This window comes from Chelonia mydas, chromosome 7 (assembly GCF_015237465.2).
Source record: "Chelonia mydas isolate rCheMyd1 chromosome 7, rCheMyd1.pri.v2, whole genome shotgun sequence".
Lineage (NCBI taxonomy): Eukaryota > Metazoa > Chordata > Testudines > Cheloniidae > Chelonia > Chelonia mydas.
Window position 1 is genome coordinate 83,025,846 of NC_057853.1, and position 13,754 is coordinate 83,039,599.

Sequence of the window (13,754 nt, forward strand, 5' to 3'; positions counted from 1 at the left end):
CATGGCAAAACAATCTTTATATTCAATGAAAGCAGGAGTACCCCTTGTGGAGGAACTTACATAGTGCACAACTCTGGGGAAAAAAGATTCAAAAAGCAATTTATTTATCCCTTCACTTTCTTTTATTGCTGCTTCTTAAAGACAATGGGACCTGATTTTCTGTTGTTAAAATGCTAGCAGTCTGATGTGGTAGCATTTTACTCTTACTTTGCCCTAGAGTAAATGACTAGTTGCAGGATAACAGAGAATAAGACTCACTGATGTATAAATGAATACATTTCCACAACAACCTAAATTCTTCTTCTGATGGTCCCTGCTGTGAAGACACAATCTTGTGTTCAAAGCGTCAAAACTGGCAAACATCAAAAAATGGCAAAACTCCCATTGCCTTCAATGGGGCCTGGATTTCACCCCAAGTCTGTTCCCCTGGAATTGATTGTGATGTCACAAATTCAGCATTATCTTGTTACTGCAGCACCAAAAAGGAGAAAGAGAAGTGATTTAAAGGAGAATAAACCTTTGCTTCTAAAAAAATATCCTTGATTATTAGCAAAGAAAATTATGAAAGACGCAGGCATTGATCACACTAACTAGTGGTCAAGTATACTATTTTAGCATTTCTCCCCAAAATGGGAGTCCATCTTTACACCTGAATCCAGTGTCTCATATAACAGCAGGATATGCTCTCTCCTCACCAGCAAATGACCTCTGCAATTAACAAAACACCGTGACAGCAAGATACGCAAAGACACGCAGAAAAACCGACAAGGGCTCTGCTGCTGATCTGGGTCTGTGCAATACTCAGTTGCTCTAATTACTGTTCCCATAAAAATACTTGGAATCTTAGCTCACTTTCATGTGTGTGTGTATATATATACATAGTAAAACACTGCAAAAAAATGAGATTCCTTAACTTCCAAGAAAACTAAGGAGCCTGCAGAGGACTGTGTCTGGAGGGGAACGTGTGATGGCAAGTCAAAAGATTATAGCTATTCCACTCTCACTGTTTCTGAACTCAGGGCCGCCTTTGAAACGAATATGGAAGACAAGGACTCAACAGCCTATTACAAAAGTACCGGAGCGACCCATGACAAAATTTTCCAACACAGGTGCCTATAGCTAGGCATAAAAATGGGAGATGCTGTGGGCTCAACACCTTTGAAAATCAGGCTACCTATTTACATGTGTAAATATGGATTTCGGACAATAATTTTAAGCACTTTCTAAATAATCGTGGTCCCAGTTCCCAGTTTTGACACAACATAATTTATCTGTACATGTTCTTCATTTGACTTTATCAACACTGAGTGGCACATCTACACGGCAATAAAAGGCACACAGCATGGCCACGGCTGGCCTGGGTCAGCTGACTCGGGTTTGCGGGGCTTGGGCTGTGGGGCTAACAATTGCAGCGTAGACGTGCTGGCTCAGGCTGGTGCCCCGGCTCTGAAATCCCACGAGGATGATGGATCTCAGAGCCCAGGCTCCAGCCCAACATCTACATTGCTATTTTCAGTCCTATGGACTGAGCCCTGTGATCCAGAGACAATTGATCTGGGCTCGGAATCTCTGGGCCACAGGTTTTTTATAGCAGTGTAGATGTACCCTTAGTGGCCCACACAAGCTATACTGGAATGTAGGAGCTATATTCTCTTTTTGAAGTTCATGGATAACTTCTAGTAAAGTTAACAATTACAGGACATGTGCATAACAAAGGGAAATGCAACATCTCTTTGGCCAGATTCTCCCCTATTAAAGGGGCAGGTTTGTACAGCTCCGCTATGTGATTATGTACATATTCTTCTAGATTTCCCAATTATCTTACTGCCTACCTTGTAAATCAACACACCCACCTTTTCTAGGCTTAATCACATCTGCAAATACAGTGTGGTTATGGTCAGAAAAGCAACTATAAATATTACCTTGAAAATTCTGCCCATATCTGTTCCCTGAGTGTCTGCTGAATTTCTGAGTTTTATTTAGTAAAACCAAGCTTTTATTCCATTCACTTATAGGTCCACTATGGGGGCCAGATCCTCAGCTAGTGTAAATTGTCATAGCTCCAGTGAAGGGAATGGAGCTAGGACAATTTACACCTGCTGAGGATTTGTCCCTGCATGCAGAAGAGCAAAACTAGACAGTACTTTGGACAAAAATGTCATTTGACACCCTGAAATCACAGTCTGCACTTAGGTCCTGTCCTTCTGACCCCTCCTCTCCCACTTGGAGGTGCCACTCCCATTCCAGGGACTTGGACTAATGATGGGAAGGAACTTGCTGCTTGGGGCAAGGAACAAGAAATGCAATGTAGGGAAAATTAGCAGCCCTTTTCTTCCCCATGATTCTACTTGAGCTATAAAGAAAGAAAGAAAATACCGAAAGGCAACATATTTATTTTTTAAAAGATTTAACATTTTGTTTTAATTTAGCTTGGATGACGGGAGACATCAAAAAGTGAGTTGCAGCCATTGGAGTATATGGTTACCGAAGCTCTGAAAAGCAGCATACCGCAATTCTACTAATCTCGCTCTGCAAATCAGCAAAATCCAATGAATCCTGCTCTGCAAATCAGCAGGTCCTACAGAAACACTGTTTACTGACCATTTTTGAATGTATGGCTGAAGATACAAAATCCTTTATCCATCTACTACAAGAAAATTTCTGGACAGTTTAGTATGTCTTTGGGCTATCAAAAGCATGGGTCCAATTAGTGGTATGTGGTAAATTAGCCAATGGAAAGAGGCATTCATAGACCTCTGACAAGGCTGAGAATTGTTTTACTCACTGGGTCACTGACTATGTGAAGAATGAGAGAATAAGCTGTTACAGGGGTAAAGGGGAAAAGAAGGAGCATAACTATCAGTGGACCATGACAAGAGGCAGAAGAAAAACTCCTGAAAGTCAAACAGGAAAGAAAAGGAGTACTTGTGGCACCTTAGAGACTAACCAGTTTATTTGAGCATGAGCTTTCGTGAGCTACAGCTCACTTCATCGGTCTTCTGCAGTTTTCACGATATGCTATGCATCCGATGAAGTGAGCTGTAGCTCACGAAAGCTCATGCTCAAATAAACTGGTTAGTCTCTAAGGTGCCACAAGTACTCCTTTTCTTTTTACGAATACAGACTAACACGGCTGTTACTCTGAAACAGGAAAGAGACATTGATCTCCACTCTCAGGAGCCAGGAACGGGGGAGTCTCTGCATACCTACCCATTAACAAAGTAGAGCTGTCCTCCTCTTAAAATCTTAATTCTACCCTACCAGCCACCATTCCTTTCCTCCAGGTGAACCAGAGCTTTGATCACTACACCAACCACTGCTTCCTAAACGTTATGTCAAACCTCTCCAACTTCTACAGCACACTGCATTCTGCAGCAAACTGTAATGCAAGGGAAACATCCACAAACAATTTGCTATTGAATTCAATGCAGCAAAGACCTTTTCTGAAATTTATTTTAATATTTAATTCAATACAAAGACTTCCGTTCAAATATGATTTCTCCATGCTGCTCCGAAATTTTGAATTTGTTGCAAATTCCAGCACAATACACAACCCCTGCCAATGTGAAATGAATAGGTCATTTTCGTCCATTTCTTATGCTTGGCCTATACACAGATTTTGTACTGATTTAACTATTTTGGTTCGGGTGTGGTTTTTTTTACCAATATAGTTATACCAGTAGAAGCCCTAGTTTGGATGCAGATACAGAATGATACAGGTAACTTATACTAGTTTAACTTATTACCTTTCCCGTACAGGAACAGTTATCCCAGTATAAAGCATCTTTATATCAGTATAACTACATCCAGACAAGGGGGGATTGTACTACTTTAACTATACCAGTGTAGTTCAAACAGTACAATTTTTGTGGGTAGACAAGCCCGAAGTATAGGAGCATCCACATCACACGCTACTCCACAATTGGGGCTATTGTCATTAGACTGAGCAGGGAGCCTGAGGACTGAATGGGGCGAGAGAGGGAACACCTCTGACCTCCTGCGGTGAACTCTCCAGGTCAGAGGTGAGGTATATTGGTTTCAACTCCACCTACCCAGGCTTTTCCTTTCTTTGGAGCAGAGGATTTCAGTCTCCAGAGCTGTCAGCCGGGCATCCTTAAGAACTAGATTCATTAAAATGTAAAGAAAAGAGGATCTGCATCCCAGATTGCAGGTGGATACAAATCCCAGGCTAAGAGAATACAGATATCAAACAGCACAAAGGGCAACCTTAAAAATGTGCACTTCTGAAGAAAAATGTGTGAGTGTTTTGAAAGTGTCTACCATTTCTAGTGGAATCCATCATTCTGCACACAGGAAATCTTGCAGAAAATCAGAGAATCTTCAACTTGCATTCTTGTGACCCAGGCAGAGCTCAGCTAGTCTAAGGGATAGCACAGTGATGGTGAAATCAGGCAGCTCAAGGAAGCAGTGAGATAGCATCATTAGAATAACTATAAATCGTGCCTTCAGGTACCCAAACAGAAACTGATTGAACATCCCATCAAGACCTAGTGCCATAAACAACTGTTTCTTGGAGCAGCTCATTTGGAGCAGACGTTACTCTTGATTTGGGCCTGAGTGAAACACAAGAGTTGATTAAGGAGTGGCAGTGAGTGTGGCTGAGCCACCAAAAGCAGTAACCCATAACATAACTGTTTGACATCGTCATGGGATCTGATCGGATCGTTGCACTTGATGTCAGATTAAAAAATTAAAATCCATTTGCTCAGAAGGGAGGTTCCTGAATACAGCTCAAGTGATACTATGACAAAATAATTTATTTGAGCATAAGCTTTCGTGAGCTACAGCTCACTTCATCGGATGCATCGGATTCATCGGATGAAGCGAGCTGTAGCTCACGAAAGCTTATGCTCAAATAAATTGGTTAGTCTCTAAGGTGCCACAAGTACTCCTTTTCTTTTTGCGAATACAGACTAACACGGCTGCTACTCTGAAATATGACAAAATAACAAATATTGGCATGTGGAATAAGGAATAAATGGAGTCAGACACAATATGAAGGGCAAATATCCAAAGATGTAATAAATAATAAGGAATTTCCCAAGTGTATCAAAAGAAGCCTGTGGGAATATCAGTTGTACAAAGAAGTGATGCAATAACTCAAAAACTTAAATACTGTAGCAATAAATTAGCAATACTAGATGTAGTTCACCTATCAGTTCTAAAGAAATTAAAGTCTTGAAATATTAAGACTGAGCTATTAACAAAAACATGTAAGTTATCAGTGAAAAAAGTTACTATAGTTTGCTAGAGAAAAGGAGGGCAGCAATAGAATACCTGTTTTTCAAAAGGTGCTTAGTGTGATCTCAGGAATTCTGTAGATCACTGAACCTTACTTCAGTATCAGGAAACATAGCAGAGAAATTCCTTGGAAATAAAATCATAAAGCCAAATGAGTATAATTTGATATGAACCAGCACAGCTCTTGAAAGAACAAGTCACACCGCTATAACCCATTAGACCTTTCCAAAGGAGTTAACAAAATAGTGTCTAAAATGGAACCAGTTAATACAAAGCATTTACACTTTCACATTTTTGTAAATGAAGCTCCTCACAAAAGCTTATTAAGGCAACTTGGTAGCCATTTAGGGCTCAGTGGGAATTACAAATGCTCCAGCATGTGCTCAGCCCTTCGACTGGGAAGTCTCCACCTAAGCCTTGATCCCACAATGGGCTCCATGTGGGTGGTCTCATGAGCCTGCACAGAGCTCACTATAGACCTGAGGCCTTATTACTGTATTACTTTTACTTATTAAAAGCTCAGGGACTTTGTCTTTATACCTGTCTCTAAAGTGCCTAACATATACTGTTGGTGCAATACAAAAAGCATTTGTGGTGATCACCACCATCACCCCAGGAAGAAAGTGAAAAGTCCTCTTATGGATTAAAAACTAGAGCAAAATTAATGGCCCGTTCTGAATGTGGAAAGTGATTACTCCTAGGCTGCCCTCGGGATAAGAATCAAGACTGGCATGGTTCGATATACAACATTTATTAGAAATCTGGAAAAGGGGGTGAATGTTCAGGTGGCAGAGTTTGCTATAAACAGAATGAACACAATTAAGGTTACTCAAGATTAGAGACCATTTTGAGAGAAGATTGCTCCCCCTCCATTGCACATCATAATGAGAAGGGACCACAGCTTGGGCCTGGAAGCAGACTGGGGCAACACAACATGCTCTCCTGCCCCCAAGCTCACAGAAGTCTCTTCTTACTAACAACGTGCAGAAGACATCTCCTTATACTAATCCAGGAATGCTGTCAACCAGAACTGCAGCAGAGCTGGGGAGCAGCAATCCGACAAGGCAAACACCCCTGGGACATCCACTGGATTTGGAGTGGATTTCCTAGCCAAAGCTAATGCTCATCCAAAGAGAAGAGCAACTAAAACTATTAGAGACATATGGATGATTCAGAGTAAGAAATTATCAAAACATTTAGCAGTAATTCATTTGGGAAAAGAATAGTATGAGGAAATATCATAAAGGTATAGAAAATAACAGGTAGTGGAGAATGTTTTGTAAGTAGTGTTTTTTGCCCATTCCTATTATTAAAGGAAAGGGGTCAGTCAATAAAATTAAAAGTTAACAGAAGAAAACAAAACTCAAAGAACATATTTAATGTGCAATTTACTATCAAGCTGTGAAACTCCCTGATACAAGACAGCAAAACTCCTCCATTCCTGACTTGGTTGTAAACTAGTAGTGGGTGAGATGATTTTACATTGTTTAAATACACAGATATACATATATATTTTGTAAACCACTATGGGGGCTTACACTTACATTATCTCAATGTAAGACATAATTATTACATTAACTTTGTAAGGGTCTAAAGTTATATGAACAAAAATGGTGCCTGCAGTTACACTGACTAGGACAACAATAACAAAGGCTGTCTGACAAACCTCATGCTTCAGGGCATAATATAGGAGAAGAGACATGTTGCACCACCAACATTGACCTCTCAGTCAATTAAACAAAGCTGATTGTTTCTAAAGAGGCTCCAATCCTATGCTCCTTACCCAGAAGATTGATGCAGGAAAGCAAAAATAAGAGGACCTATAGGCAGTGAGAGATGGACATGAAAGGCAGAGGAAACAGATATCTTCAGGGCAGAACCCTTTTGAGGGAAATAATAGACAATATACTGTACGCCAACTAAGGGAAAGCTAATCCATGGCAATGAGCCAATGAATGACAACCTGCTGCATGATGCCGTGGTCAGCCTACTACCAGATAACATAGTTAATTGGATCTGTAGTTCATCTCTCAAGAGTACCACACACAGGGCACTACAATTCAAAATCTAATGAGACACACAGAGTTGGCCAGAAGGTTCCTGCCCTCAACATTCTCAAGTGGAGAGCAAGTTTCTAGGAAAGCCTGGCACTGCTGTGTGCTGGAAGAGAAGAACCAGCGGGGTTAACATACATGGAAAAATGTCTCCTTGGCTTTTACGTTTCCTTCTGTACTAGAAATAACCTCACATTATAGAGCTGGTCATGTATTTTTGGCAGCAGGAGGAGCACTGAGGGCACGTCGGGAGCAGACAGGATCTCCAGGGCAGGAGAAGGGCATTGCAAATAAGCAACCAGCATCCTCCTGTTATACTTTTAGATGGAAAGTTTAATTTTAGCAACAAACCAATATCGTCAAACTTGTCATAGGCCTCTTTGCTCATTCCTTGGGTCGCCAGCAAAGAGGTACTAGAAGCTCTGATGCGAGTTGCTTTGATACAAAGCCAAAATTAAATAAGCAATCATAGAAAGACAGCAAAGGTTAAATAATGAGGCAAAAGAGAAAGGGGGAACATTTGTCCTGAAAAAGGGTGATCTGCCTTCTGCTTACCAGTCCATCACAGTTGCTGATAGCGACAGCAGCACCCGGCATGCCTGTGACGTCCCCAGTGAAGAGACACTCCTGCTGGAGGGGCTCTCGGAATAGCTCTTGAAAATCTTCCTGCCATTCAGCAGAGGCTCCAGGTGGCACAAGTCGATGGTTGGGCTTCAGGCGGAGATGCAGTTCTTTCCCAAAGACCGTGACATTGAAGTATAACAAGCGATTTCCAGCTCTGCCTTGGTGCAGTGTCTCATCCAGGGTGCTGCGGGCCACCCTGTGCCGAGCAGAGGGTGGGGTGGAAGGATGGCTGGCTTCAGGACTGCCTGCTGCCACTAAGCCAGATACCATGTGCGAGAGGAATCGTCCCTGGCAATCTGTACTGAAGGGCACAATCACACCATACTCACTTAGCTTTCCAGACAGGAGGTGCTCTAGTGGAAATAAATACAGATAGAAAGACTTCAATATATTCAAAGCAAAGAGCAATCCTTTGTAAATGTGTTATGAAAAGTGTTTCCTCCACGGTACTGTATGTTAATTTCCATATGCATCAGGAATTTCATAGCCATTTCAACACTGGATTTTCTTGTTAAATTAGATAAACATGTTTAAGCCAATAAACTTTCTCCCCCTCCTATAAACTCCAGTTTATTCCGTGTCTACTTTGTATTTTTAAATTAGCAGGCATATCAAATGTAGCAGAATAAAGTCATCCTGACATACACTTATGCCTCTTGCATACCTAACTAACACCAAGCATCCAAACTATTTATTGTTCAGCTTCCATCTAACATTACTTCTCAAAAATAAGGAATCCCATTAAAATAAAACTATATCAGCACCAATTTAGAAGTGTTTGCTATGGACCCCCAGTAGGATACATACCTCCTTATTGCAATTTCCTATCACAATCGACATAGCACAGTTCCAGCCAGTTACATAAAAATACACCTGTCAAAACAGCCTAAAACACCCCTATCGCCTAAATCAGAGAAGGCAAAAAATAACCAGTGGGACATGCAGACAAATAGAAATTACGAGCATAGGAGTCTAACATTTTCAACTCAAATATAGAAATGTATCTTTTTAATTGGCATGTTATTGCACAGATTTGATACACCACACACCCACACTAAGTAAATTTAGTATGACAAAAATAACATGGGACAGGGAAAGGTAACCTGTGCTTTCAAGGAGACTGATGACTGAATTCCAATCCTGCACTCTAACTTTTTAGGCAATTATATTTTCCCATGCACACTTAAACGCCAACTAAAATTGCTTTGCAAATCTGACAGAAGGCCTGGCACTCATAATAGCAAGCGTGGTGATTTCAGTTTGAGCCTTTGATTGCCACTCCCTGCCCCCATCCCATCTTGAGAGTGTAAATAAGACTTAGGTAAGGAGTGGGGGTTATGCAAAGAAAGTATTTTTCTGCACTTACTGGCAATATGGAAAAATGCTAAATTCCCACCAGTTTAAATAACTGAAAGCCTAAAAACAGTTCAAAGGAAGGGAAGATGGATGGATGGATGGACGGATGAACACACAGATAGAGAGATTCACACTGGAGCCAGGAGAAAAGGAAAGGAAATTAAACTCTTAACATTACACTCGTTTTCCCCTCTGTCCAACTCCCTTCTGTGAGCGCCCACTGCAGCCCTGTTGGCATTGCTCCCGTGAATCTGCCTTTCTCGTTCTGATCTCACGGATTTAAGTGATGTCTGACTGCTTTAGGTTAAAAAGAAAAACCAGCTCCATCCGTGAGCGAAGGGAACTGTCCTACCTTCGGGTTTTGCTGCCTTCGCTGTAGCAAACCAGTAGCTGAGAGGAAACAAGCAAGACAGCATCACACAGAGATAATCCATTTGGCGCTGGCGAAGCGTTTTCTGGCGGCTCCAGGGAGCAGCTCTCCAGAGGCAGAGGGAGTGGAGTTTCTTCCCCTCGGCTTCCTGCTGCTCCGCCGGGAAGCCGGGCGGCGAGACGGGCTCTGGTGAGCTCAGCAAGGCGCCCTCCTCTTGGAGCGCTGCAGACTGGCAGAGGCAGGGGCGCACGCAGAGCAGGAGCCGGTGCTGCTGGTCCCCGCCGCACGGTGCACAAGTTGGACAAGCCCCCATGCAGCTGGCAATGCAGAGTGGGGAGGAGGGAGGAGGCGCTGGCTGGGAGGGAGCCCGGGAGGCTCCTGCCGCCGCCGCTCGATGCAAGGCTGGTGCCAGCTGGGGGGTCCGCGCAGTGACGCCGGCGTGTGAGTGTCAGGCCGGCTGCAGAGTCCTGGGGAGGTGGGGGGCAGCGAGGGCCTCTCCTGGGGGAGGCACAGACAGGCGCGGAGGGGAGGTCCCTTGCACGTGGCGCTTTCAGCATTGCTACAGCTGCCATTAGCAAGCGGCGTGCAGATGGAGACCCTGGGGAGCCCCACGTTAGGGCTGCTAGCAGGCGGCTGCTCTCCTTCTCTTGCGAGCCAAGACCTGCCCCCTCTGCTCCACGGCATGGATCGGGACCGCATTTTGCAGCCCTGAAACCCAGCGGTCTGGTTAGTGGGTCCCTGTTACCGGGGCAGCCAAAGGTGCAAGGTCTTCAGCAAACACCAGCGGCTGGGAGGCTGGGCCCTGGCTTTCTCAGTGTACCTGAAAATGCGGTGCTAGTCCTACGGCTTTGTTACAGTCTAAGGAAAGTCCATGACCCAGTAATTCTTGGGGCCCCTTATAAGCACCGGACGTACAGGCAGGGACGTTCCCATCCCGCTAGCCAACCATTATTATGCAGCTACAGGCACCTCCAGCCCATGACCGGGTTACTGGACTAGGAGAAGGCAGTAGACATGATATATCTTGATTTTAGTAATGCTTTGGACGCAGTCCCACATCATATTCTCATAAGCAAAGTAGGGAAAATGTGGTCTAGATTAAATTGCTATAAGAAGCCTAGGCAACTGCCTGAAAGAAAGATCATACTCAATTTAGAAGTAATTACCAGTGGTTCCCTGTGAAACTGGGAGGGCATTTTTAGTGGGTTCCACAGAGGTCTGTCCTGGATCTGGTACTATAAACTGTTTTTACTACTTACTTGGATGATCGGAGTGAAGAGCATGCTTATCAAATTTGCAGATGACACCAAGCAGGGAAGGGCTGCAAGCATTTTGGAAGACTGGATTAGAATTTAACATGACCTTGACAAATTGGAGAACTGGACAGAAATCAACCAAATGAAATTTGATAAAGACAAGTGCAAAGTGCTACACTTAGGAAAGCAAAACCAAATGCACAACTACAAAATGGGGAATAATTGGCTAGGTGGTGAGCCAACAATGTGATGCAGTTGCAGAAAAGGGCTAATGTCATTTTAGGATGTATTAAGACCAGTGTCATAGGCAAGATACAGGAGGTTATTGTCCCACTCTATTGAGAACTGGTGAGGCCTCCGCTGGAGTGCTGTGTACAGTTCTGGGCACCGCACTTTCAGAAAGATGTGGACAAACTGGAGACAATCCAGAGGAGAGCAACAATGATAAAAACTTTAGAAAACTCGACATGTTTAGTCTTGAGAAAAGAAGACTGAGGGGGAGCCTCATAACAATCTTCAAATCTGTTAAGGGCTGTTACAAAGAGGAGGGTGATCAATTGTTTTCCGTGTCCACTGAGGGTAGGACAACAAGCCATGGGTTTAATCTGCAGCAAGGGAGATTGAGGTTAAATATTAGTAAAAACTTTCTGACTATAAGGATAGTTAAACTCTGGAATAGGCTTCCAAGGGAGGTTGCGGAATCCTCGTCATTGGAGGATTTTAAGAACCAGTTGGACAAACATCTGTCAGGGATGGTATAGGTTTACTTGGTCCCGCCTCAGCAAAGGAGGTTAGACTCAGTGACTTCTTGAGGTCCCTTCCAACCCTACATTTCTATAATTCTGTGAGGGATTGAGAAAAAGGGGTGTCCATCTGGAAGCTCAAGGAGTGGATCTAGTGATTCTGGTTTTTCACCCTGACTTTGGGTCTTCATCTATACTGAAGCTAGGCAATGACAACTGTTTCCCTTTTTCTTCTCCACCAGGAGGCTCTGTAGAGGGATGCACTGAGGCCAGCAAGGAAAATCCCTCATCTGATGCACTGAGTTCTGGAAGCCAGATTTCATTAAATGGCCACTAATTGGACGTCCGCTTTGCAAATCACGCCCCCACTCACTTTAACACAAAACAGACCTCCCACCTGGGACAAAAGTATTTTTTCTTTCCTATGGTTGCCAGTCCACAGTTTTAGCCAAAAAGAAGTTTTGTTGATGTGATAGTGTAACGCTCGCTTATACAATCAAAGCGATTTGTTGAAACATTGTAAGTACCATGTCAAGCACACTCAGAGAGGATGGAACTTCCTGCTAACCCCCAGCCCCACCGCACCCCCCCGAATCAAATACAACAACATAACACAATTTAACACTAAGATATAGCACCATCTATTGGTGCAGCTGCCTTTTGCACTAGTCATTACATTATGCTTGAAAATTGAATGAGAACCCAAAAAAAAATGGCAAAATTGATAAAAGCATTAGAAAAATGTAAAGAAAAAATTAAGGTCCCAATACAGCAATGCACTTAAGCACATGCTTAACTTTAAGCATGTGAGCAGCCTCATTGAGTTCAATGGATCTTTTACAGAAAAAAAAATCATAGAAGCTTTGTGAGCATTGGCACCATTTGGATAACAACAGAAAAGTGTGTAGGTGAAGTGCATAAGGACTGATCTGTTTGCCTATTCAGCCGGTGCTTTGCCAGCATCTAACTCTTTACTTTGTGAAGTGCTTTTGATTCAGCCTGTATGAAAGGAGGTTCAGAAATGCAAATATTATTGATATACCTATATATGGTGCAGAGAGAGAATGCCGCACACTAAGAATGCATAACACTCTAAACAAAGACACAGAAGTCGAAGCCCCATCATTGTGATTCTTCACAACTGCCTTTTAAAATCATTTACAATTTTAATTTCATTTCAATACTGGTCAGTGCACATTAATCCATACTGGCAAAATTGTGTCATACCAAAGGTGGATCCTGATCAAATAAGCCCGATGGGCTAGGACAAACCAAATTATTTTAATCCCTTAAAGAGCATCTTATGCCTCAAGAGAAACTTTGAAAAAGATTTTGTGGGTGTTTACTTTTCATAATTCCCTCTTTTTTATTATTAGGGACATTTGAATAAGACTAGGATCTTGTTTCTTCAAATTACATCTCCTGCTGCATATTCCTCACCTGAAGCCATAAGACTTCTTTCATCTCATTATTTCCACATCCGTTGAATGGAGAATTCTGTCTGCAGGTGAGAGGTATGGAATGGAAGTTATCCTAAGGACCTCAATTCCCATATACCTTACCTTATCACTAGTGATAAAAATGAGTGAAGAGAAATACAAACAACACTAGCAGAATGGCTTTTTAACTACATCTGTGCATAAATTGCCCAAGAGGCATCAGTGGCTCTTTAAGAATAAGAGTTATGGAGATAGCTTTTTGCTTTCTTTTGCTTTATAAACTTTAAGTTGTGATTAGAACTTTAAGATAAGTTGTCATTCTTATCAGTCCAGTGTGGGTAGAAACAGGAAAAAAAAGTTCCAATATTCCTTGCCAAACAAGAATGAGAATGACAAAGAGCTTAGAAATACAAACATCATGAACTAGCAGAAACTATCAGACAATCAGACCTAGCCTTTCTCAGGGCTTATTCACAAACTCTTCTGGGCAAGAAGAGAAAGTAGGAAAAAAAGAGGAAAGAAGTAGTGTAACAGAGATCCTAGAGAAGTAGTAAGTAGGAAGTAGTTTACTTCCACTGAATCTTTTCAGACTAACCCAGAACAAATATTCTCCTTAACGTTAAACAGCATTTCAACAAATTCTAATACAA

At 42.4% G+C, this 13,754-nt stretch overlaps 1 protein-coding gene across 1 annotated transcript in view; it reads right to left on the reverse strand.

Moving 5' to 3' along the window:
* The window catches only part of ADAMTS14 (ADAM metallopeptidase with thrombospondin type 1 motif 14), a 106,453-nt gene extending 96,496 nt beyond the window's left edge, over positions 1-9,957 (reverse strand). The window contains exons 1-2 of the mRNA XM_027834889.3: positions 9,649-9,957; positions 7,872-8,293 (exon numbers count right to left, since the gene is read on the reverse strand). Of these exons, the coding sequence (XP_027690690.2) occupies positions 7,872-8,293; positions 9,649-9,730 (504 nt within the window). The 5' untranslated portion in view covers positions 9,731-9,957. The remainder of the gene's footprint in view (positions 1-7,871; positions 8,294-9,648) is intronic.
* Between the last annotated feature and the right edge of the window lie 3,797 nt (positions 9,958-13,754).